General features: G+C 38.0%; 1 protein-coding gene across 1 annotated transcript in view; it reads right to left on the bottom strand.

Annotated features, from left to right (window-relative positions):
* LOC134803418 (1-phosphatidylinositol 4,5-bisphosphate phosphodiesterase epsilon-1-like) overlaps nucleotides 1-27817 on the bottom strand; it is a 310234-nt gene that overhangs the window by 159013 nt on the left and 123404 nt on the right. The window contains exons 3-4 of the mRNA XM_063776238.1: nucleotides 5400-5738; nucleotides 2855-2973 (exon numbers count right to left, since the gene is read on the bottom strand). Of these exons, the coding sequence (XP_063632308.1) occupies nucleotides 2855-2973; nucleotides 5400-5469 (189 nt within the window). The 5' untranslated portion in view covers nucleotides 5470-5738. The remainder of the gene's footprint in view (nucleotides 1-2854; nucleotides 2974-5399; nucleotides 5739-27817) is intronic.

Genomic DNA, 27817 nt, shown 5'->3' with positions numbered 1-27817 from the left:
ACCAAAACGCGCGTTATTTCGTAGTCGACATCTAGCGTCATGTAGCGGAATTTATCAGTATGTACTGCTAGTTGACAATAGATGTCTCGACAAATGAAAACTAATGCTCAACAATTTTCAGCTAATAATAATATTATAACCGGATTAACTGGAAGTCTATTTTCAACCCCTTCTGCTTATAATATTAGTTGTAAATTGTTTTAGTAGTACATTTTTCGTCAGCTACACTTGTGACATCTGGTGTCAAGTAGGGTACTGATAGTTCCACTACTTGACGTTAGATGTCGACTACGAAATAACGCGCGTTTTGGTAAGAAGACTGATGATTATATTACTCTATGCTTGTAACACAGCTTCACACTCTAATATACTTGAACAGTCTTCGTTACGTCGGGGGTAAATTTACTTTAATATGAATACAACGCCAAGGCTGCGAAAATTTGAAAATTTGTAAAAAGAAAAAACCTCAACGGAATTTTCCTTGCTCCTTGCAAGGAAAATTCCGTTGAGGTTTTTTCTCTAAAAAAAGGCAATTCAATACAACCTCATTTGACAAGATTCATTCAAAATGACCGACTTGTCTAGCCTCTCTCATAACGAAGGTCGCAGGGACAACCCTAGAGGTTGTAAACAAGCTTTATTCTACATGTATACTGTTGCAAATCCTTTAAAGCTACCCTAGGGTTGCCTCGACCGGAGATATTTGTATGTTTTTAGTTTATATTGTTGAACTATTTGTGTATATGAGTCGCTTAAATTCAAACTCGGGTAAATCCATCTGTCAGATTATGTGATTTTGGTTTTAAGAAAAGGTAATATTTATGGTGTATATTTGCTGAAAGGGTATACACAGGCTAGATGACTAATTTTCATTTATGGTATCAATCGATCAGGTTTGTTTTTAGGATCAAATGTCTATATGGGACCCATGGCATTAAAGCAATACAAAAGTCAGAAATGATAGTCAAAGTCCGACAGTCGTACTTCACTCGCGAAACGCCCCGAACAAAACGATATGTGACCGTGACGTCAAGGTCACAGGGAGTCCATCTTGAAGTATGAGTGGTATGAACAAAACAAGAACATTGCGATTTTGTCGGTGAAATATTGCGTTTATGTATATAGTTTCCATACAATATTTTTTTGGATAAAATGTGAGGAATCGAATGGTATCCTTATTTTTGTCGTTTTTTGAAGTTGAAAAAAAAACTAAAATTTTGAAACTTTCAGGTGCTGTACTTTTGTATTATTTTCATATATTATTTTAGTATCCACAATATTGTGATAAATTGCTCATTTACTATCTATTTTACTAGATTTTGTTGTAAAATTCAACATGTGTGATCATCCCTATTGCATTCCCGTTGCCATGAAGGTTTTGGAATTATACTGAGCAACTTTTACTATGGGACCAACCCAGAAAACACGACAATAGACCAGACAAAACAGGCAAAACTGGTAACAGATAGACGGATGGACAGACGAAAAGCGGAGTCTTAGTAATAGGATCCCGTTTAACCCTTTGGGTACGGAACCCTAAAAATCTAAAACAAGTCAAACGAATAGGCTAAGCCTATTATATTATATTTGGTAAATTTATATACAATAAATTACGTAGAAATATTTTCTATAAAATCAATATCAAAGAAAATGGGGACTACGTTTGTATAGAGAAGCCGTAAGCACCGCCCACAATCTCTGTGCTTTGCCTAAAGGTTGACTGGTAGAGAATGCATCATGGCATTTAGTTCGCCTTTTGTACTGTAAGGTTTTCTTTGGCACGTATTTAACCGGTCAACTAATTAATCGAATTTGAGTAGTTTAAAAAATAGAAATGGGTGGGGAAATTAATAGATTGGCAACAAAAAGTGAGCCTTATAATATATCAATATGAGACAACATTTTAATGCCGTTACAGCTTTTGTTTATTTTTAGGCAGGTACCAAATATTTTTTTGGCAACTGAATTATTATATTGGAGACCATTTACGAAGCACATTTTAAAAAGAAAACGGCTATCTATTAATTAAAAAATTAAAATAAAATCTATGAAATATTTTGTTTGGTCACTACACGGTCAACCTAACACGCTCCTCCTTGCTTCGCTCGTCGTCGCACCTATCTTTTGACTCTTGCAGAACACCGTGATAGCTATTGAAATGAGTAATTAATTTATCCTAATGGAATAATGGCCATTAAGTAGGTGTTTCATGACTAGGAATTTCGACTATAAGTATTTAGGCACTGGCCATTGGTAAATGAATTAGTGGTGTTTTGTTGATTGGTACAGGTGGTACACTCAGAGAGAGAAAATGGCTTGCTGCGAGGCGGCGTCGTCAGGATCTTGAGGTCTTCATGGCTGTCCAATGTCGGAAGGTCACCAATGTAGAAAGTAGAGAGGAAATAGAGAGTACTCTCTCCAGGCGGGGGTTATGCCTGGAGACCGAAGTCCGCTGAGAGTTGGTCGGAAGTTATATATATAGCAACTGACATTATAACTCCGTAAGCGCCATCTGTTAGATTATTGTGGCACGACGTTGGCAGTGACAGCTAGAGGAGTCGCCACAAGCAAATTTGTCAATTTAAAGAACTAGGTATATGTTTAAATTATTTATTTAAAAATGGAGTATTTAAAGCTTATGTATATTGGTATCTTAGGTATTCTGGATATGTACATATATAAACAACCGTTCTTTTGTGCAGTAAAGGTCAAATAAATAAATAAATCCTCTTAAGCCTTAGGTTTCGAGTTAAATAATATTATTATTTAATCGTATGGCGATATGGTCACATAGGCAAAAATTGTACACACACAATAATATAGATGGCGCTGTTAACAGTCACTTAACACTTACTTGGTAAAACAGCTGGTATTCTGTGTCGGTGAGCCTGAGAGCCACTTCTTCTGGAAAATGCAGCAGTTCCTTCAAGGACATCAACTCCTCGTAACTGCAGTCTTCGGAGGCCGAGGAACCTGGAAGCCATCGGATGCTTGAGCACACTCCACTTTAACCATATACAAATAAGTAAGCATAGAGTGCTCACTCCATACATCAATTTTGTTACCAAAACGCCTGTTAAGCTTAGAATAAATTTAAAAATAGAAAAATTCCTGCCTTGGGTGAGACTTAAACTCACGGCCTCTGGATCGATACTCCAGCGCTCTGCCATCTGAGCCACCAAGACCTCATCCATAGCCAGCAAGACACCCAAGACAGGAATTTTTCCACTTTTAAATTTATTCTAAGCTTAATAGCATCGTTCGCAGACGTTTCTGCTTGTTAAAAATTAAAACGCCTGTTATTTTCGTAGTCGACATCTAGCATCAAGTAGCGAATTTAGCAGTACTGCTACTCGACACTAGATGGCACGTGTGTCGCGACTGACTAAAAGTGTATTGCTCGACAATTTACAACTAATATTACAAGCAGAAGGAGTTGGAAATAAAGAGTATTAGCTGAATAGAGTTTTCGTTCGTTGCAACATCATTGTCGAGTAATAGTACTGATAGTTCCGCTGCTTGACGCTCGATGTCAATACGAAAATAATCTTGTCATCCGAAATAAATATATTAAATAAATAAATAAGATTTTTTTTCATGCTTTTTTATGCTTTTTCTCTCTCTCTCTTATTGTACGCATGTGTGTGTGCGTAGGTGCTAGCATTAGTTTAACATTGAACACTTTGTACTTTGCACGTATATTCTCGTTAGAGTTACGTAAGCGACATTCTTGTGGAATGTCCCATATTATTATGCGGAGTCTGTGTAGTATGCAAGTCAAAATTCCAAAGTAACATATTTCTAGAACTTCCGCTTCCGCCCCACTTCCAGAGTTTACGCTCGCATAATAGCGGGGTACGTTCAGAAGTGAGATTGAAAAGTTATGCCTTCGCGGTGTGAACTTAGTTTTAGCATAGAGTAATATAAGTAAAGAAAGAGCGGTAACTCCATACATCAGTTTTCTTACCAAAACGCGCGTTATTTCGTAGTCGACATCTAGCGTCAAGTAGTGGAACTATCAGTACCCCTACTTGACACCAGATGTCACAAGTGAAGCTACTGACGAAAAATGTCAGTAGGTACTGCTAGTTGACAATAGATGTATCGGTGAACGAAAACTCTAATGCTCAACAGTTTTCAGCGAATATTATAACCGGATTAAGTGGAAGTCTATTTCCAACCCCTTCTGCTTATAATATTAGTTGTATATTGTTTTATTAGTACATTTTTCGTCAGTAGCTACACTTGTGACATCTAGTGTCAAGTAGGGGTACTGATAGTTCCACTACTTGCATTGCAAGCAGTGCAAGAGTTATTTTAAACGTCAAACTCCTATGAAATTATGACGTATAAATAACACTTGCACTGCGTGGGCTATCAAAATCGCCGCAGACTTTTCTTGGTCTAACTCTACCACTCTTCCTTTACTTATATTACTCTATGGTTTAAAACGTACACGTTCGTCGGAATAATGCTCGGGAATGCAGTAAACTTTTACTGGCATAGGTGAATATAAATATACTTGACTAAGAAGCGCTGGTGGCCTAGCGGTAAGAACGTGCGACTTTCAATCCGGAGGTCGCGGGTTCAAACCCCGGCTCGTACCAATGAGATTTTCGGAACTTATGTACGAAATATCATTTCATATTTACCAGTTGCTTTTCGGTGAAGGAAAATATCGTGAGGAAACCGGACTAATCCCAATAAGGCCTAGTTTCCCCTCTGGGTTGAAAGGTCAGATGGCAGTCGCTTTCGTAAAAAATAGTGCCTACGTCAATTATTGGGATTAGTTGTCAAGCGGACCCCAGGCATGAGGCCCATGAGCCGCGAGGCGCGCGCATAACGCGAGGAAGAAGACTGACTATAAATATACTTGACTGGTCGAGAATGCCATTAGCTATTAAGTATGCTATTTCTTCATTATAATAATAATAATTCTACATGACATTAAAGCTCTCCAAAGGTCCTCTACGTGTTGGATCTATATCCCCACGCAAGCCTATCAAAATACCAGGATTTATAGGCCCGTGTCATCCAAAATAGAGTTACAAATAATAATAATTCAGCCTATATACGTCTCACTGCTGGGCACAGGCCTCCTCTCATACGCGAGAGGGCTTGGGCTATAGTCCCCACGCTATTTTGGATTTCTTCGCAGATGTATGCACGTAATGCAGGTTTCCTCATGATGTTTTCGTTCAGCGAAAAGCTAGTGGTAAATATCAAATGATAATTCGTACACAAGTTCCGAAAAACTCATTGGTACATCCAGGATTTGAACCCGCGACCTCCGGATTGAAAGTCGGACGTCATATCCACTCGGCCCCCACTGATTCCTACATTATTTATGTAATATGTATTTTTTGCAATAAAGTTTAAATAAATAAGTAAATATTTACCTTCATCGTCTTTCTCAAAACCATGCCCCGCAGAGGCACCACTCGGCCCTGGCCTGGACCCGTCTCGCATCTCACAAGCACTATATCACTAATAAAACTCTAACCCACTACACTACAGTACAAAACACTACACTCTTCATCAACAACAACGCCATCTACTGTCATCCGTATAAAACACTGTTAAACTCTTTGATAATCACGCCATCTATATTTATGAGCACGTATTATTGTTATTAACGCCATCTATTGACGGATAACGGAACGTTTTCATGATTGCGCGCGCGATTTAAGGCAACGGCTTTTTGGCGACATTTTGAAGGTTCACTCGTATTGTTTAATCTGAAACAAAGAGAAAATGAATGTTATTAATCTTTAAAATATAACAAAAAGGTAGAGCCTATAGGTTCGTAACTATATAATGATAACCTTAATCTCGACACCGAAAGGAACAAAGTTAATTGTAATTATTGACGTCTAGCTAGACCCCTGTATTTCCGCCTTTTGAGGGTCTGTAAGTACCTACTTATATACCTAGCAGTAAGTATTAAGCAAGTAAGTATAAAAATTTAAACATAAGTAGTAAAAAGCTTCAGCTATTTATAGTTCGTATCTTTAGGTATTTAAATAAAAGTAAACAAAATCTACCCTCAAATGGCACCTTACGCCAGTTGAGGATAGATGAAAATATTACATGATCAAATAATGTTGGTTAAAGTCAGGTCATTCAATGACTGATCTAGGCGGTTTTGTATTTAGTCGGTTAACAATAAATGTTATAACTACCAGAAAATGTACAAATCGTATGTTTACTTTTTTTTAATACCTAAAGATCCAGAGTATAGAACAATGACGGGGTACACGGCGTTTAACATTCATGATTAATTTCCACTTTTTATTATTAGTAAGTACCATTTTATTCGGCACATCTCTAGTTTGAATGTTTCTTCATATTTATTTGTATTTTCGTTATGTTTCGTGTCAACATTTCAAACTGATTTGTATGATTTTCAGTTTGTTTGAGCGTGACGTTCCCTTTGACACTGCGCTTTTGTAAAACTTTATTCATTAGACAAATGTCCACAGTTTGAATGTATTTTATTGTTAGGTTATTTCGGGAACGACAGACAAACAAAATAGCATATTGTACCTATATATAATAGGTACCTATTAAAAAAGTTTGCTGAACAATCAGGGCTTGGAACCGGTTTTTTTTAATCCCAAAATAGCAAAATATTTTTGATAATTTTATGCTCTTTACGTAGGACTGAATCATGTATTTGGGTAACAACTTCATATTATTAGATTGTCCCATTAAAAATTTAATAATAATCCAAAGAACGAAAAAGAACGTAATTTTACCGGTATGTTTTTGATGAATTAGGAGCAAAAAACAGATTTCATACTAATATTAAAAAGCTCCTAAATCTTATCATAACTATAAATTTGAAAAAAAAAAAAAACAATAGAAGGGACATATAATATGTATATAGCTGCGGTTGATATAAGTACCTCAAATTGTGTCAAATTATTTTCAATAATGTTAATTAATAAGAGTATCCAGAGAGGAAAATGGGACCGTTCGTCCACTTATTGTCTTAATAGGATACTTTTTATCCCGGAACTCAACCCCTAAAACATTTAAATCGGAGTTGAAAATGCGAGAGTACTACAGGGTTAAGGGGCATTACATCTACGCACACGGAGTCGCGGGAAGAGCTTAGTTGATTAAGACCTTAATAATTAACTCCTCAGGTACTTCGCGAAGGCCCCAAGAAACGACTTTATTTAATAAAGAGCCAACTGCGCACAGAATGTACATAATACCATCCTTACGACGCAACTACAATGCCCTACTTTACCTATATAGCTCGTGCAAAATGCAACCTTATCAATAGCGACATACAGTTGAAAGTTGTTCGTGTGGATTTGTAAGAAAGACTAAAGTATGGACATAACTCTGTAGTCATAAAAAGTTGTTATTTATGTTTCACTACGAGTACCTTGGACTTACGTCTTGAGGGGATTATTAAGTTTTGTTTTACCATAGAGAAATATTGTAAGAATTGAGTGCTCACTCCATACATCATTTTTGGTACCGAAACTGACATCTAGCATCGAGTAGCGGAATTATCAGTACCGCTACTTGATACTTACAGCCGTATTCGAACAATGAGATACGTTCTCATTGTTCGAATACGGCCGTTAGAATGCTCTAGTGTCGCGACTCATGAAAATTGTATTGAAAAACAATTTACAACTAATACTGAAAGCAGAAGCAGTTGAAAATAGGTTCCGGTTAATCCGGTTATAATATAAGCTGAAAATTGTTGAGCATTAGACTTTTCCGTCGGTGCTACATCTATTGCCAAGTAGCAGTACTGATAATTCCGCTCTTCTTCTTCTTATTGTGCCATGTGCTCATCGGACGTCGGCGACCATCTCTCGGAACTTATTCCTATCCTGTGCCATTCTGCTCAGGTTGACAGCGTCATTAATATGAGTCCAGCTTTTAATATTATCCATCCAGGCTAGCTTCCTTCTTCCTCTACTTCTTGTGCCCTCTAATTTGCCTTCTATTATTTTCCTTAGAATTTGATATTTATTGTTACGGTATATAATTATGTCCAAAATATGAGATTTTTCTTTTCTTTACTGTTTCCAAAAGTTCTAATTTTTTGTTCATTCTTTGCAAAACTTCTACATTGGTTATTCGATCTCTCCATGATATTTTCAGCATTCTTCTGTAGAGCCACATTTCAAAAGCGTTTATTTTTGCCTCTATGGTTCGGTTCCGCTACTCGGTGCTAGATGTCGACTACGAAAATAATAGTCTATTTGGTAAGTACTATATAAAACCAAAGACATAGGTAACTTCGTATAAGACGAATAAAGTCTAAGGAAAAAACGTGCCTCGGAATTCAAGTAAAAGTCATTCTCGAATAGATGGCGCACTCACCTTTAGCCTATCCTCGGCTAGATGGCGTGACGACACCGTTTCATATTTAACAATTATAACACATAGATATCAGTGAATGAACATGGATCAATATGATATAAAAATAATAAAATCATTTATCCATATATATATACATTTTTTGATAACTTTATACGTTTTCATTTTGAGTTTTAGTCGTGTGTCGATAGATGGCAGTAAATTTACAGTGACTACAAAATTTACAATGACAGGACCCCTCTATACTATCTATTCTTTTTGCCTATATGAAACACGCGTTCGTGATAATTATTGGTATGTTATAGCCGGTCAAACAAGTTTGTCAGTAGATAAAGGCGCGAAATTAAAATTTTGTATGGGACGATAACCCATTGCTCCTACATTTTTTTTAATTTGCCGGTGTTTTCTACTGATGGAAATGGCTTTACAGAGTATAATTCTATTGGATCAATTGTTGATCAACAATGTGCCACACAGAATTTAAAAAACATTAAAAGTCAATTGTTGTAAAAAAAATTTTATTAGCCTATAGGAGTGTCCCACTGCTGGGCAAAGGCCTCCCCTCTTTCCCGCCATTTGGTCCTATCCGATGCACACTCCCACCACTCTTTACAGAGGAAGACCAAAACGGAGATGGCGGGACGACCTTGACACATTTTATTGTCAATTGAGCATTTTAAAATTTTCTAAAATGCCGGTGCCATAGGGGTTGGTTAGCTGTACATGCCACAGAGTCAATAGTTTTTTTTAATATCGAAACGTAATTCACAGAACTTTCTTAAAATTTCCAAAATGTATTGAAACTCTCATGAGAAAATTAGAAAGATCTCGTTCAGATTAGGGATTATTACTCAATAATTATCCTTAACTGTTGACGACTGTTTCATTTAACATTTACTTATTTACGTCGTTAATAAAATTACGTCTTTTTTAAGTATCACAGAAATCGAAACTAGCTGTAAGAAGATTTGGTAATAATCCGTTTCCGTTTTTTCCTTTTGAGGTACGGAACTCTAAAAACAAAAACTATTTTACATTTTCCTTCAACCAGACACACTATACTGAAGTATCAATCATTTGATCATTTGGCCGGTATCTGTTGGACGGGCTCCAACTTTCAGCTCTTTATATATTCGACTATACCAGAGATCAGTTAATAAGAAAGACTACTCATCTAACTTCGGTTAATGCGATAGTTTATCTACTCATGAAATATAACGATGTGGAGGGATTATATCGGGGCGACACAACGACGGGACTAAATCGCGTAAAATTAAATTTGAATTTACCTCCGACGTCTCGAGGACGGCGTTGTCCCGTGGTCTCGGAGAAGACTGGCGCGCGAGTTTATAGGTTTTCCCAAAAAGCCATACCCTCTTATTCATAAAAGCGCTACAAACCTCAATTAGCTAATAATAATCTGTCATTTTGACTTATGTAACGTATTTGTAAGAATGGGATAAAACATAGTTTAACTAAATCAGGCCCGTAAAGTTTTATGAATGGGGTATATCTATCTATCTTTTTTACCTGTCTCTGACTCTACTGACATCTGCTGTGTAATGATAGTTTTCCTTTTTCTTGTGGGATTTTCCGGCGGAACTTCGAGTAGTTTGCTTAGGTCGAAGGTTTAGGGTGAGCCACTTTGAAAGAGTAAGTTTGAAAGAGCCACTTTGAAAGAGCCATAGGTCTGAATAATAAATAATATATTATTATAACATCACTCCTTCTTCCTCGCGTTATGCTGGCATTTTGCCACAGCTCATGGGAGCCTGGGGTCCGCTTGACAACGAATCCCAAGAATTGACGTAGGCACTAGTTTTTTTACGAAAGCGACTGTCATTTTACCTTCCAATCCAGAGGGGAAACTAGGCCTTATTGGGATTAGTCCGGTTTCCTCATGATGTTTTCCTTCACCGAAAAGCGAAGCGAAGCGAAGTTATTATAACATCACTACTACGCCTTATAAAATAAAACAAAGTCCCCCGCCGTGTATGTCTGTTTGTGTGTTTGTATGTTTGCGATAAACTCAAAAACTGAACGGATTTTCATGCGGTTTTTACCTATCAATAGAGTGATTCTTGAGGAAGGTTTAGGTGTATAATTTGCTAACCCGTGCGAAGCCAGGGCGAGTCGCTAGTAAATTATTATAATGACAGGCAGGCAGAGCTTATACATATAATATGTATTATAAAACAAACTACCCTGCCGCAACTCTCTGTCTGTATGTTCGCGATAAATTCCAAAACTCCTGAACGGATTTTCGTGCAGTTTTCACCTATCAATAGAATGATTCTTGAGGACGGTTTAAGTGCATAATTTGTAAAGGTTTTGTGTACTGGTTGAACTACCCGTGCGAAGCCGCCGGTCGCTAGTTATAACCAAAGTTACATATGTCTTTGTTATAACCAAAGAGAATTAAAGTCTATAGAGACGGATTGTCAAAGTAAATTATGTAGCCACTATAAATTTACTGCCATCTTTCGACAGAACATAAAACTGTTAGAACGCCATTTGACTTTGATCCTTATTATTTCAGTGATATGTGTTAACTTATTAAATATTAATATTCACGCCATCTACTCGACTATAGGCCAAAGGTATGGTTCCATGTTTTCGAGCGATGGCGCCACAACCTTCAGCCTATGCTCGAGTAGATGGCGTGAATATTAATATTTAAAAAGTTAACACATATCAGTTAAAGAATAAGGATCAAAGTCAAATGGCATTCAAACAGGTTTAATCTTCTGTCGAATTTACCATGACAGTAACTCTCTTCTTCAAATCCTCTTTGTTATAACTAAAGCAGAGACGCTTACCATACAGATTTTCGTACATTGACTCGCCTGTTGCTGAGTGAAATGAAGTGGCGTTTTTGTTTGAAGAAACGTCATATTTGACACTGACATATCTAATCCATATCGTTTCTAGATTTATTTTAACTGACGTATCTTAAAGTTCGAATCGGGCCAAAAGTTCCAATTTCAAGTTACCGCTGCCTTTTAGCATAGGACGGCTAAATTTCTCATTTCGATCTAAGTATTTTAACTAGATTCTGTTATACTTAAAATTAAATATCATTCCTATTCTGTACATATGTACATAATACCACTATTATATGCCTGTGTTCAAAGCGAGACCCGCATACACTCGCTCGATTTGCTTAACATACATACAAACATACATCACACATGTTATATAACATCTGACGTAAAGGGGTAGGGACCCTGTAAATCAAGAGCGAAGCCGTTTTGGTTATAGTGATGGGACTATTATCGATAAGTATCTATGTCGATAAAATTATCGAGATATCTTCTTCTTCCTTGCGTTATCCCGACATTTGCCACGGCTCATGGGAGCCTGGGGCCCGCTTGAAAACGAATACCATGATTTGACGTAGAGACTAGTTTTTACGAAAGCGACTGCCATCTGACCTTCCAACCCAGAGGGGAAACTAGGTCTTATTGGGATTAGTCCGGTTTCCTCACGATGTTTTCCTTCACCGAATAGCAACTGGTACATATTAAATCATATTTCGTACATCAGTTCCGAAAAACTCATTGGTACGAGCCGGGGTTTGAAACCGCGACGCGACCTCCGGATTGAAAGTCGCATGCTCTTACCGCTAGGCCACCAGCGCTCGAGATAATTATCGAGATATATCGATATGAAAGATTTTTAGGCTGATTTTGTAGTATTACGTCCCAAACAGATACTTTAGTAGACAATTATAAATAATTTTTGATGACTTTAAACTCCAGGCGAAAATACTCATATTTTAATTAAAAATGATCTGTACGTTCCTGTCGAATTCCATTATTATGGGATGAAAATTAATTGAAATATCGTCCAATAAATAAACATGGAAATGGACCCTAAGACCTCACGTTCGTTAGATGTTTGCACGAACATTTATAAACGTTTTGACCTTCAATCCTATTAAATACCAGCTTTTGCCCGCGCAGAATTAGTGACAGCAGCTAGAGTCGGTATAGCGCGTGGATAATGCTAATAGCAATCATTAAATTCGCGCATTGCTTACTTCAATTTATTAGGCAATTCATTAACTCTTTCAATTCCACCCCCCTTTGCTCTCTTCAGGGATGATTTCCGACATAAAAACTATCCTATGTCCTTCCCCGGGACTCAAACTATCTCTATACCAAATTTCAACTAAATCGGTTCAGCGGCTTAAGCGTGAAGAGGTAACAGATAGACAGACAGACACACTTTCGCCTTTATAATACGTATATTTTTCCAAAATGGCTGCGCCACTCAACCGGCTTGTTATGTCTGTCCGTCTCGCGGCCACCGCCACTTACCGTAGAGACCTCGAGGAGGATAATGCCACTCGAAGGGAAGTATGTATGATTGCTGACACTAAGGACTTAAATATAATTATACAAGCGAGGCAACTTGTAACATTAGTTATAGTTGGAACAAACTTGGTCCGATTTATCCGAACGTTAAGCCGACTTTCACTAATTACTCTGGATAGCCTGGATACTACACCTGGGATTCGTGTCCCGGGTAATTTTAGTTAGTTCGGTCTGGTCTAGTGGATAGTGACCCTGTCTGCTAAGCCGATGGTCCTGGGTTCGAATCCCAGTAAGGGCATTTATTTGTGTGATGAACACTAATATTTGTTCCTGAGTCATGGTTGTTTTCTATGTATATAAGTATGTATTTATCTATACAAGTATGTATATCGTCGCCTAGTACCCATAGTACAAGCTTTGCTTAGTTTGGGGCTAGGTTTGATCTGTGTAAGATGTCCCCTAATATTTATTTATTTATTTATTTTATTTACATGATAGCACTGGACGAATTCATCTGTTTATTGCCGCGAGGCTCTGGTTACAAGTGCAGTGCAGCAGCCAAAGTTGATAACTCTTTAGCACCGCCCAGGGGAATATTTATACGTAATTTGATGTATTATTAACCACAGCTATGCCCCGTCGTTAGATTTTCTGATTTTTTTAATAATTACAAAAGTAAAGAGCGTAAAATAAATTCAATACAATTTTTGAAATCCTTACTAATCTACTTAGCTATTCGACTTAATAATACCCGATTAGAATAATTTTAATATCCTCCTTACTGATATAAAATTGATAATTCGAAAAAAAAATATATGTCCCTTACAAATTAAAGAAACAGTGCACTATATCGCAGTGTCAAATAATACCTATATAACACACAAACTATCGATATATCGATAAATGTTTCGATATAATCACATCCTTACCTTAATGCTCGCAGTAAAATTGGTAAAAGTACACCTCAATATATCAAACTTCGGGTGCGTTCAATAGATTTCCTTTACACTTCTCTTTGATTTCAGTTTTTTTTTATCAGGATTCGTTCTTTTATATAATATCACACAATTCGATTTCGACCGGCGATGATGGAAATTTTCGCCGATTCAGGTAACTTCTATAGCTTGGTGGAGGTAAAGGCACGATTTGGAGTTTTATTTATTATTTTCCTTAACAATTATAATTGAAGACCCCAAACTGGTTAAGCCCGCTAAAGTAGATTATAAGGATACGCATCTTAAATGTTCATATTTTCCTTTTCTATTGTGAGATGTACCGCATTAAAATCTATAAATAAATAATTGTATGTGTGGATATATTTTGGGAGCCTTGGGAGATCCATTTTACCTTGGATGTCAATGTAGAAAACCACTCGATGTAGAAGGAACCCACCATCAATTAATTTAAATTATTTGTATTAATTATATCGAATTTGTTTTAACCTAATTTTAGCAGCCTAGCAGGGCGTCATGGACTGACTTTATTTAATTATTTAACACCATTTTGATTTTATGTACCTACATGATTTTACAATGAATAAATGAAATGAAATAAATGAAATGAAATTACAATGTCACTACCAGCAAGGTTGTTGTGGATCAGACACTGGTAAAAAAAAAAGATTTTAACACGATTTAACAAAAAATGGAAATTCAAAGTGGTGGCCATTTTTTACAATTTTTTTTTTTAAATATGAATTCATAGTAAGGTCATTTAAGGTATCTTTCGGATCCTCAGATATAAATTTTTATCATGATTAGAGCGAATTTTCCGTCGGACGTACCGTTTTTGAACTACAAGCAAAAAACTAGGGTTTCTGGTTTCTCGACCTTTTTTATTTCTCGAGGCACGGGAATTCTCGACCACGATTTCTCGAGTTTCTCGAGTATCTCGAGAAATATTGAAAGTTTAAAAAAACACTGTTTTTTTTTTTGCTTTATTGCAAGTTACTCATAGGAGTAGTAGAGGTTAGATCAAAAATTCAACAACAAACAAGAAAAACTATAGGTGCAGGCGTGCGAAAAAAACGAAGTATAGTTATGAACCTAAAACGAGACGAATTATTTACACATAATAGTAGTTCAAAAGTTTCAAAGCATGAAAATCAGCTGAAGCCAGAACGATAGGCGACGAATCAAGGCAGTTTTTTATTTAGTTGGTTAACTAATAAATGTTTGAAGTACCGCAAAATGTAAAAAAACATTGTTTACATTTATTTAACTACCCAAAGAAATACACTATAGACACATCAAGTGTTATACGCGTGTTTTCTTTTTACTTATGACAAGAGATTTATTTCTCGAGTTCTCGAGGCACTGAGTGTTTTTTTCCCGCCTCGCCGAAAGACAAATTTCTCGAGATTTCTCGCCTCGAGAATTCTCGAGCAGAAACTCTACAAAAAATTGTAAAAGAGCAACAAAAAATCCACTACTCCTGGAATGAAGCAAACTCAGATAACACTAATATAGAACCAAATGAAGGTATTACGACGATTTCCAGCTTGCTGGGAATTAATTCCTGGAGAAAATCTATTTTGACTGGCTTATAGTTTGGTAAAAAATTGACAATAAACGAAGTTATAAATTTAATAGCTACACGAAATCATTCGCGCACAAAAACCCCGATGTATGGTTATCGTGTATTTCGCACGTACTGGCGCGGGTGAGACCCACGATAACCACAGAATAAATAATAGTCCTACCGTACAGAAAGGAAAATTCCTACAAAACCGAAGTTTGACAGCGGTTCAAGGTCGAATCATGCTGTCCCTGTCTAATATATAACACTATCACTTTCGGCTATTTAGGGTTGTCGAAATTCAAGCCATTATATTATCTGTGGTCGTGCACGCCAAAGGACGTCAAGTGGTGCCAACCCTAATAATTGCTAGGAGCAATGCTGAGCCGAACGGAGCCGAGTTTTCCCGAAGGGAAGAGTTTCGCACCCCTGCTATAACTATACATATAACATGATTCAAATATCATTCTGATGTCAGTATACGTTCGAAATGGCCTGAACACCTCTAAGAAATCAAATTGTCGAAACATCGCCTTTTAAAGCGACTTTTTCGGTTTAATTCCTTAACAGCGTATGTCCAAGAGTAGTCGATACATTTAAGACTTTTCGTAGTCAACTGAAATACAGTCGACCGAGTGATAAATTGGTATGTCAGGAAACTGACGTGGAGTGTACGTAGTGACGGACAGGCCCGGGAATATTGGGGAATGTTGAACTTTCGTAATATGCGGAATTCGTTTTGATATTATAGCATCACTAGTGAAGCTAAATACATAAACATTATACATAAAAATAAGACGTCGTATTGATGTGAAACTACTGGGGCAATTTGTAATTTAGAATCACTACTAAGTAATATTTTTAATGCAAAAGCAAGTCTGTCTTTTTTTAGATGAAATTTGGTAAACTGATTTAGATGAAATTTCGTATGGAGATAGTTTGAGTTCCGAGGAAGGACATAGAATACTTAAAGCTTTGGGCTAGGTAAAGTGATATTTAAAGTTTTATTTCATAAGTAACTATGTCGTAATATGATTATTGAATTCGGAAAATTTGACGTGTGTTTTAGCTCCTTTTTTTCAACATGTTAGCATATTTACTGAATACAATGATAGATTCGGTTTACTAAACAGTTTTATCTTGTTCCTTTGTTTTAGGAATATTTATTTTTTTCCGGTAATATTCCGGGATTTTCCCGGGAACGGGAACCAAAGGCACAACACTAGCTACCGCAAAAGTTAAATTGGAACAGTGAAGTGACAGAGTTGATATCATTTTCACCACAGTTTCGGGTACATTTTGTTCGCGCAACTTTTCCGGGTTTCAATTTAAAATGATACGAGTTGGACATTTGTTTTGTTTCCGTTTTATTTTGATTTATTGGAGTCAATAATATGTAAGCGAGACTATAATTCAGTGTATAATTACTCAGATTTAATATTGGATTATAAAAGTTGCCACTACGTTTGAGGTTATAAAATTTCTAATCTAAGAAAACGGGGTATAAATAATAATAGAAAAAAAACGGCCAAGTGCGAGTCGGACTCGCGCACGAAGAGTTCCGTACCATTTACGCAAAAATCGGCAAAAAAATAAACACGTTTGTTGTATGGGAGCCCCACGGAAATATTTATTATATTCTGTTTTTAGTATTTGTTGTTATAGCGGCAACAGAAATACATCACCTGTGAAAGTTTCAACTGCTTAGCTATCACGGTTCATGAGATACAGCCTGGTGACAGACAGACAGACGGATAGCGGAGTCTTAGTAATAGTGTCCCGTTTTTATCCTTTGGGTACGGAACCCTAAAAAGGTAATCACGGTCCATATCCCGGGAAATTCCCGGAATATTACCGGAAACAAATAAATGCCGATACTGTGCATTTTTGAACCAGGTCAAAGTGAAAATCAACGTAGTAGTATCAGGAGCTCAAAACAGTGGCAGAGAGAAGAACGGAATGGCGGTTACTCCACCGACTAGAGCCAGGCTCTTAAGAATTATGATGATGAAACTACTTGACAATTTATTATAAGTATAATAATACATAGGCAAATAAACATGGAAAGTTTTAGGGTAGAAAATGGGTTTCAATCAATGTGTGGAAGGGCGGCACCGTCGTCGAACCCAAGTCACCTGGCAGTGGACTTAAACCGGTGGCGTGTGCCTCGGATGCACATGCTGGTGGCGCGTATAACGGCGATACTGATCCTGCATCTCAGCCAGCCCAGTATGGTGCTTAGAGAACGGTTCCACCGTTGAGATATAGTTTCTGCCATATGTTTGATAAATGAGGACATTTGGGGTGCATAGACGCTGTCAATAGATGTTACAAGTGGGGTGAACGTTGCATAGGCAGGCGTGGCTCACTTCGTCGTTTAGTCGCTTTGCTACAGGTGGCTAAAAGTACATCCATTCGGCCCCGATTTTGGGGTTTGCCATAAGCCGCGCGTGGCGCTGTCGCCACCTAGCGGCCATATCTGTGCTTTTATTTAATCGTATGGCATATTGTCAGTCGTTTATAGTACTATGCTTAAACCCTGCATCCATTGGATAACGTCGCAGTCAAGGGTGAACAAGTCTGCTGGATCTCCATCGTATTTACGTAGCGCGCAGTCTCGATAGATATGCGCGACATCCTGCTCCGCAGCACCGCACTCACACTTCGGAGACTCCACCCAGCCGCATTTGTGCAGGAACGCTCGTGAGCGTCCACAACCGGTTCTTAGTCTATTCAGCTGACACCATTCTTTTCTGGGCATTAAAAAGCCAGGTGGTTTCACTGTAGGGTTGATACTAACGCCCAGGGTTTCGGGAGGCTTGTCTCTCCACTCCTTTTCCCACATTGTAGATGTGTTGAACTGACAGTTGATCAGAGTTCGTGCAGTATGGTATGAAGGGTGCCGAGATTTTAAACGGTTTGGGGGTGGGTTTTGGAAATCAGCGTGCGCAGGCAAGTCTGGGCAGGCCAAGATCTTCCTCGCTTCACGGATAAGCGCTTGTTGCCTTCTTAGATGAGGAGGAGCAATATGACTGAGCATCGGGAGCCATTGTACGGGGGTGCTCTTGATAGTTCCAGAAATGCACCTCATGGTTTGATTCAGCTGGACATCCACTCGCTTCACGTGCGCACTATTTAGCCAGACCGGTGCGTAGTATTCAGCCGACGAATATACCAAGCTCAGAGCACTGGTGCGAAGCACATCAGCTCTTGCCCCCCATGTGGTGCCGGCCAGTTTATGCATGATGTTATTCCGGGTTTGAAGCTTTTTCCCTAATTTGCTCATGTGTGGCGCGTAGGTAAGACTGCGGTCAAGTGTCACTCCTAGGTACCTTGGTGTTGGGTTGTACTTTAGAATATCTGTGCTGATCGTAACAGACGCGTTTTGTTAGAGAGTGAGTCTTCTGTACCTAGTACTATTATTTATTCTGTGGCATAGGTATATGTCGCATTTCGCAGGCCTTGAAATATTTTCGATTATGGTGATGAAATAATAACGGGGTATAACGCCCTTCATCTGTCACAAAGGTCAAAGGTTTAAAGCTCTTAAATACGAAATATCACAACAGTAAGTTAATTCTAATCAAGCCGGGCTTAAAACAAACAAATGGAAGGCTGAGCCCTCAAAAATAAACATCTGTTTTAAGCCGGCGTCCCTCCGACTTGAATTATAGAACAGTGCTGATGGTCGGACTTTTGCAATATAATTCTAGCTGACCGAGAATTACCAAAGGTCACCGTTTCAGCTGAAATAAATGTATTTTGATCTGATTTTGATTTGATAAATCCGTACCTGAGAGACATAATACTGTACGTGCCATTTTAGTAATATTACAGGAGAAGCGATTTTGTCACAATTTGTGTTACAAGGATTATCGAACAACATAAAATGACACACAAGAGGTTGGTGTCACAGTTTTTTTAATTAATCAACAGTAAATATATTTGAAATTATTATGTGTTACTTTCGAGTAATATTTTCTCAATAAAACTAATACAACTACCCCACATACAGTATTCTGCTTCTAAGCTTATTTCAAATTCAAGGAGTTACAGTAATATTAAAGATCCATAACGTGATTGAAAATACTGTAATATCATGTTTATAACAATAACAAGTCCGTTTAAATGCAAATGACCATTGTAATCAACTTAAACTGATTATAATATGGAAATTATAAGTTTTAGTCAGGACATACAATAAAATGCGTTACAATATGCCTAGCATTATAGTGTATGTACACTCAGAACCGTAAACTCTCTGGACATACCTTAAAATGAACCTAGTAGCATTTTACTGTATTTCACTTACATCAAAATGTATCCCAGAGGGTTACATTCCCGCTTGGCGTGCTGTTCAAAATCCCATACAAAAAAAGACATAACGCAAACGCGAACGCTCCCCCTCTCACCTCTCACCCTATCGAATGAAAAAAATAAATAAAGACAACTATGGAGTCAATACTAAAACTAAAATTTAACATGGTTTTTACACTAGGGGTTCATAGTTCTATTATGATAGTTAAACCAAGAACCGCTGTAAAAGCGGGTGGAGCGGCGGAAAGCGCCGAAATTCTAAAACGTAACAAATATAAGAGCCTCGGTAGAGAGTACCATTTTGTACCATTTGGAGTTGAAACTCTAGGTCCATGGGGTCCCAGGGCGCATAAGTTGTTCGCAGAAATCGCGAAGCGTCTGGTTGACGTAACTGGTGACCGAAGAGCTGGCGGCTACCTCGCACAACGTATCAGCATTGCGATACAGCGAGGAAATGCCGCCAGCATCCTTGGTACAATGCCTCAAGGGCCTATTTTAGATTTAAGCTAGTTATTAATTTCGTTTAGTAGTACCACTGTATATATATTGTATGTAAATAAATGAGTTAAACCAAGTGGCTCTGTGAACTATAGTCCTTGTGAGCATAATTTAAAACTCATAAATGTATACCTCTGTCACTTTGAAGAATTACTTATATTTAATTACCGAACCTGCGGGCTCAGTACGGTTCCATTTTTATCGCCTATCACTATGCGCGTCCCTTTCGCACTTACATAATTGTTAGAACGTGACAGGCATGGTGACAAGCGATAAAAACGCGACCGTGCTACGGGGGCTGATTTGAAAATTTCACGAGAATCGGTTGAGAATTGCGATCTGTAGAAGAGTCGCTAACGCTCGGTCAGTTCTAAATATTTCTCTCTGTTTTTAGGGTTCCATACACAAAGGGTAACAACGGGACCCTATCATTCTATTTTTTTTAATTCTATGGCCCTTAGTAGCCTGAAAATAAATGCTTTGATTGGTTTGATTGATTGATATTTCTAAGACTTCTTTGTCTGTCACCAAGCTGTATCTCATGAACCGTGACAGCTAGACAGTTGAAATTTTCACAGATGATGTATTTCTGTTGCCGCTATAACAACAAATACTAAAAAGTACGGAACCCTCGTTGAGCGAGTCCGACTCGCACTTTTCCGGTTTTCTTTCCTGAAGGTAAACAAATGTTCGGCATTCTCACCAATAAACAATAATTTAAACACAATTGGCAATAATTTCCACTCAATAAGTACGTCAAATCTAATCCGTAAGCCAATGGGGCTTGATAGAATCGAATTGATTTAATTTCAGTCGATCCTTTTTCGCAAAAAGAAATCTCGATACGAGTAATCCGATTTCTTTTGTGACGAACACTTGGCAACGTAGGTAGATAATATACAGGGTGATTCATGAGACGCGAGCAAGACTAAGCCTACACACTCATCATCATCATCATCATCCTGCCCTATTCCCAACTTCATTTGGGGTCAGGCCTTCTTGTGAGGACAATCTGTACCGTGTTGTCAGTGGTGGGATATCTTGCGTCTTCAGGTCTCTTTTGACAGTGGACCACCAAGAGGCCGGAGGTCTGCCCCTTATACTTTGCTTGGTGGCGAATATTGAGCACGGTTTTCACGGAGTAGTTGTCAACCACCTACCTAAGCCACGTAAGCCTACACTCTCAGCAACTGATAATTAATCGATCACCGTCGTATTTAGGTGAAAAAACCACACTTTCTCCTATTTTTTTAACTTTTATTCTTTACACTTTTATTCTTCATGGTCACCCTACAAGACCTAAAAAATAAACATAAAACCTCTTTAACAGTAATGACAGCATTTTGATTACGAAGAAAATAAACTGTCAAACTTGAGTGAGATACGAGTTTTCAAAAGTAACCAGACCGTGATGACAGTGATGCTGATGACATTCAATTTGACACAGAATATCGGCACGTAGTTTAGTATTCTAATTTTAGGGTGACCATGCATGTCGTAAATAAATTAATAACTTTTTTTTTCGTTTCGCCGTTCGTTCCCACCTATGGTTGTCGCTGTCGCCGTCGCCGTCGCAGGCCGCTCAATGACGTGGCCGAGCCGTTAGAGGCTCGGCCGAATTTCATCGTCCCATACAAACGGGGTTACGTTCTCATTTTAAAACTACGTGTTGGATTGTAATTAAACTTTGAACATACAATGACATGAGGTATATCTATGCCTGTAATTAGTTTATGTAGCTTCAGATACGATCAAGTCAAAAAACTAAAGCGATTTAATTTTTTTCATACAAAACTTCTTTTTGCTCTATTTCGTTCGTTTTATAAACTGGAGCTATATAAACCTATTACAGGACTAGGTATACCGCATGTCATTGTATGTGCAAAGTTTCATTACAATCCAACACGTAGTTGAAGAATGAGAACGAAACTCCGTTTGTATGGGACGGTGAAATTCGGCCGAGCTTGCTGGGATAAGGACTCAAAGTTCAAAATTTGTGATTCAAATGAATATCTCATGTATAATTCTGAAACCTTGATGTTTTAATAGGTATTAACTTACAGCAAAATAGAGGGGTCCTGTCATTGTAAATTTTGTAGTCACTGTAAATTTACTGCCATCTATCGACACACGACTAAAACTCAAAATGAAAACGCATAAAGTTATCAAAAAATGTATATATATGGATAAATGATTTTATTATTTTTATATCATTTTGAGCCATGTTCATTCACTGATATCTATGTGTTAAAATTGTTAAATATGACACGGTGTCGTCACGCCATCTAGCTGAGGATAGGCTAAAGGTGTGTGCGACATCTACTCGAGAATGACTTTTACTTGAATTCCGAGGCACGCTTTTTCCTTAGACTTTATACGTCTTATACGAAGTTACATATGTCTTTGCTTACAGTCATGTCTCAGCCAATGAGGAATTATGTAATACCTAATTACAGTTAATGTTTTTCCTCTTCTCGTGTTGTGAGTAATTTAATATTTTGATTTATCTCATTTGCTTTGAGCTCAGGCCACGTGTATATACTAGCGACCCGCCCCGGCTTCACACGGGTTACACAAAACCTTAACAAATACACTTAAATCTTCCTCAAGAATCACTCTATTGATAGGTGAAAACCGCATGAAAATCCGTTCAGTAGTTTTCGAGTTTATCGCGAACATACATACACATAAACAGACGCGGAGGGGGACTTTGTTGTATATTATGAGATAGATAGTGATAGATATTAAATTAAAAGGTACTTCAACTCAACAGTGCTTGAAAATACAGTAGTAAAACCCGTTTAAGAAGATCTGAAGGGGCCCCGCCAAAATAACGTTTTTAGCGGAAAACCGTATTAACTCGTCGATCGTCCACCATACAACAAATTGATGCAAAGCAATTTGATCCATATTGATTTGTAGTAACACATGTCTGATATTGAATCGCCACGACCCAAATTGAGTTAGTATCACCCGTGTGATACTAGGGCGCTCCATGGGTTAATTGTGAAAACTAAGGATAAACATTTTGAAAAAGTTAGGTACGTTAGGTAGGTATTTTTACAAGCTTTTATTAGGGTTCCGTACCCACAAGGTAAAACGGGACCCTATTACTAAGACTTCGCTGTCCGTCCGTCCGTCCGTCTGTCCGTCCGTCCGTCTGTCACCAGGCTGTATCTCACGAACCGTGATAGCGAGCGCTTGAAATTTTCACAGATGATGTATTTCTGTTGCCGCTATAACAACAAATATTAAAAACAGAATAAAATAAAGATTTAAATGGGGCTCCCATACAACAAACGTGATTTTTGACCAAAGTTAAGCAACGTCGGGCGTGGTCAGTACTTGGATGGGTGACCGTTTTTTTTTTTGCATTTTTTTCGTTTTTTTTTTCATTATGGTACGGAACCCTTCGTGCGTGAGTCCGACTCGCACTTGCCCGGTTTTTAGTTTCACCTGCCCCATCGTCTGTATGTCTGAAATCTTGCAAATTATATTAGACCGAGGTACTTACGAGTATTATCCGATTGAGCTGTACAGTCACGTGCAATAATATGTTATACTGCGAAGGCCGCAAAAATATCTGACACGATCTTATGGCTCTACAAATAAGATCGTGTCAGATATTTTTGCAGCCTTTGTTGTGTAACGTATTATTGCAGGCGACTATACCATCGAGCTGATCGGAGGTGGCCATAGGAATACTATCATTAACCATTTATTAGAATTGTCACGATGAGTATTAGTTGACTGTTGAAAGAAAAGTAGGTACAGTCAGCTATAAACGGTTGTATCAAAAATAAAATTTTGTAAAATAGTAGTGTATCAAAAATAAAATTTTGTAAAATAGTAGTTTGTGTTACAAAAGGGATCAAAATGATATATTTCCGTCAAGGGCGTACATTGAATCCTGAGCGTAATGAGGGATTCAAGTGTTAACGCCATAGACGAAATAATTTTGATACCGTGTGACACATATTGCTTTTCACATCAACTATGAGGAAAATAAAAAAATCTTAGTGTTGACACGAATTATTATGTTTCAAAATATTATTCGAGACAATAAAAGAATGCAAAATATAACAAAAACAGTGTCCTAGAACAGAAAAGTGCCACTTTGATCGCCCCTAGCAGGGAGGAAAAGTGCCACTTTGATCCCTCCTAGCGGGGAAGAAAAAGCCCTTTTCCGAATAGGTGATGTGAAAAAATACTTCTGTATATAAAATGCGTGCTCGTTTTCAATAGTTATTTGTACAACAAGAGATCAAAGTTTGATATTTCTTCGAGTGCTTATTTTGAGTCCCGTGCAAGCGAAAGATTCTATAATAGATTCACGAGCGTAGCGAGTGAATCTAATTTAGAATCTTGAGCGTAGTAAGGGATTCAAAAGCGCACGAGATGTAAATAAGTTTGATCTCGTGTAGTACACAAAATTTTTCACCCTAAGCAGTGAGAACATACCTAGAGGGACAGAGATAATAGAACCCAAGTATATCGAACTTGTATTAGACCCCGCATGTTGAAATGACATTTGACTATAAAGGTCACTTGAATGTCATTTTGTCTCACTCAGTGAGCAAAATCGCATTTTGCTCACTGTTTTTAAGAAGCAAAGTACCCTTGTTCGAGCTGCTGAGGTGAAAAATATATAACCTCTTTTAGTTTTCTCAGCTATCTAAAACGTTCGAACTTCTGCGATTTGCCTATAAAGTACCTTAATGATAGATTAAGTGATAAAACAGATATGCTACGTACTAAAAAATTACATGTTTTCAAGCAACAGTGCACGTTTGCTCAGTGTAAACGAATTAACTTCGCAGCACTTTACTCTTTCTATTTGTGGAAAGTGGTTTTATACCATATATATCTTTTATCGTTATTATTTTTGATTTTCCTTTTATTGTCTATTTAATGCTTATTGATTTAGTTTAGATTTTAATGATGTTGTGTTTTTTAAATAAATAAGTGACGTTTCTTTGTGTGTTTTCAAAAATAAATAAATGAGTCAAATCAAATCATGCTAGAAAACGTGTGTGATAATGCGTTTTTTCATAATCTAGTTATTTATTTGTTATTAGGGTTCCGTACCCAAAGGGTAAAAACGGGACCCTATTACTAAGACTCCACTGTTCGTCTGTCCATCTGTCCGTCTTTCACCAGGCTGTAACTCATGAACCGTGATAGCTAGACAGTTGAAATTTTCACTGATGATGTATTTCTGTTGCCAATATAACAACAAATACTAAAAACCAAATAAAACAAATATTTGAGTTGGGGCTCCCATACAACAAACGTGATTTTTTTTTCCGTTTTTTGCGTAATAGTACGGAACCCTTCGTGCGCGAGTCAGACTCGCACTTGACCGGTTTTTGTTTTCTTTACCCCTCTTGCATCACCTACTCACATAACTTGTTATTTTGCCTTGTCTCCACCCAAAGGTTGTCTGGAAGAGATCGCTCTTTAGTTTCCTACCATAGTTAAAGTTATATGCTTAATGTATGTACTGTTTTAATTGTCATTGGTGAGCAAAATTATTATGTTTTATGAATAAATAATGAATGACAGGCCTATTCGGATTATAAGATAATCACAAGATCTTGAGACGATTTAGAGATCAACTAGATCTACATTAGATATCGACTAGATGTGACTTGGATATCTAAGTCATAACTTGTCGAAATCGTTCAAGAGGACCTCCAGAATCGCGGAAACGTCAAATTTGACATATCTATCTTACAAATATTTAAATTATCCGTATCGTAACTTGTTGAAGTCTAGTAGAAATCTAATTCATTTTCCGAATCGAGCCGTGAATGAATAAAGAATACTTCAAGAAAAGAGGTAATAGAAAATTCCACGCCTCTGGTGTAGCAGGTGTCCATGGGCTACGGTAATCGCTTACCATCAGGTGATTCGTCTGCTCGTTTGCCTTCTTTATCATAAAAAAATGTATAATTGCATGAATTCTATAGTAATTTAAATTGTATTTTTCTTATTTACTCGTAATGCATGTTAATTATAAGATGTAATAATGTTTTGAAAAGATGTGTCCCGCCGAGTTTGTTGCCGGTCCCATATTGGGATACCCTCCTCCAATTGAGGGGGGATTTAAATCTTCTCGAGGCAGAGCTGTAGGGTTGGAGCCGGTGTAGCTTTATTTGACGTTCATAAGCGCATTGTAATATGCCTACTTGAATAAACTATTTTTTATCTTTATCTTTATTGCAAGAGTGGCGTATCTGTTTATATTATGTAATCTGTGCCCTAAGCCTAACATTACTCAGGCACCGATGGGACGGCAGTAATTTATCTGGTTCGGGTTAAACAGCCCAAACTACTGCTATTACCCTTGCTTAACCAAGACAGTTGTGTTCGAGGTAACCAGTGTAAAAGGCACGGATTAATTAATAGTACTGTCAAGCGTAAAAATATGGGTGCATAGAACTTACTCAAAAATATGTCCCACAGTTCTTAAAAGGGGCCCACTGATTAACAGTCCGCCGGACGGTATCGGTCTGTCAGTTGTTCGGAACGGTCAAAACTGACAGGCCGATACCTTCCGGCGGACTGTTAATCAGTGGGCCCCTAGAGCTATGGTACATATTTTTGACTATGATGTCTGCACTCATATTTTTACACTTGAATGTACTACCGTACGGAAAGGAAACTTCCCACAAAGCCGAAGTTTGACAGCGATTCGGGGACGAATCATGTTGTCCCTTTCTTATGTATGGCACTAACCCTTTCGGCTATTTCCTTCCTTCCTTCTTAGTCGGATACTCTTGTCAGAGCAGTCGTAGTCATTGAGGTCGTTGTGCAGCTTTCTTTTTTTCGGCTATTTAGGGTTGTCAAAATTCAAGTCTAAATTCATCTTATCTATGGTTGTGCAAAAAGGGACGTCAAGTTGTGCCAATGCTGGTGCAATTTTAATAACAAAACTGCCGTGAGACACAGACATATTAAATATATTGAGAACGGCGGGTCACTCACGTATTTTAAGTCGAAAAACGCTCGACATGTTCCACTCCGTCCCGAGGAGTGTCATCAGGAGCTTGCGTTGACCGGGCGCGAAGAGCTGCGACCCGCAGTCTGCGCCGGTCCGTCACCGTCAACGTAAGCTCCTGACGATACTCCTCGGTACGGAGTGGATGATTTTTGACTTAAAATACGTGAGTGACCCGTTCTCAATATAATTTATAATGCTGGTACAGTCTGAATCCGAAAGTCACTAGTGGGGAGACACTCCTGACTTCGGGCATTCTCGGCTCCGCTCGGCTCAGCATTGCTCCGAGCAATTATTAGGGTTGGCACCACTTGACGTCCTTTTGCGTGCACGGCCGCAGATAAGATAATCATTTTGTCAACCCTAAATAGCCGAAAGGGATAGTGCCATACATTAGACAGGGACAGCATGATTCGTCCCTGAATCGCTGTCAAACTTCGGTTTTGTAGGAAGTGTCCTTTCTGTACGGTAGTACTATTCATGGTATAATAATATACTCTGCCTGGTACTCCATTCCCGTCTTTTCTAGGTCACCTAACTGACACGGGCTTACGTCATCATGCGACAGCGCTATATGATAATATGCGATAGCGCTATATATAGCGGCCATGTTGTTGTGACGTAGCCCCGTGTCACTCTGGGAATGGAAGACCATGTTTTATTAGACTATGGTACTATTTATGTATTCTGTGACTTCACCTTAAACTACGGTCGGGCATAGATTTGTATGCGTTGGGTTGCTAATTTGACAAGGGCGTGACATGGCAATTAGATCCACCCCACACTAGCGTCACCTGCGGCCCGATTCTAA

This window comes from Cydia splendana, chromosome 26, assembly GCF_910591565.1.
Source record: "Cydia splendana chromosome 26, ilCydSple1.2, whole genome shotgun sequence".
Taxonomy (NCBI): Eukaryota; Metazoa; Arthropoda; class Insecta; order Lepidoptera; family Tortricidae; genus Cydia; species Cydia splendana.
The sequence above is the reverse complement of the archived record's forward strand: the minus strand, read 5'-3'. Positions and strand labels throughout refer to the sequence as shown.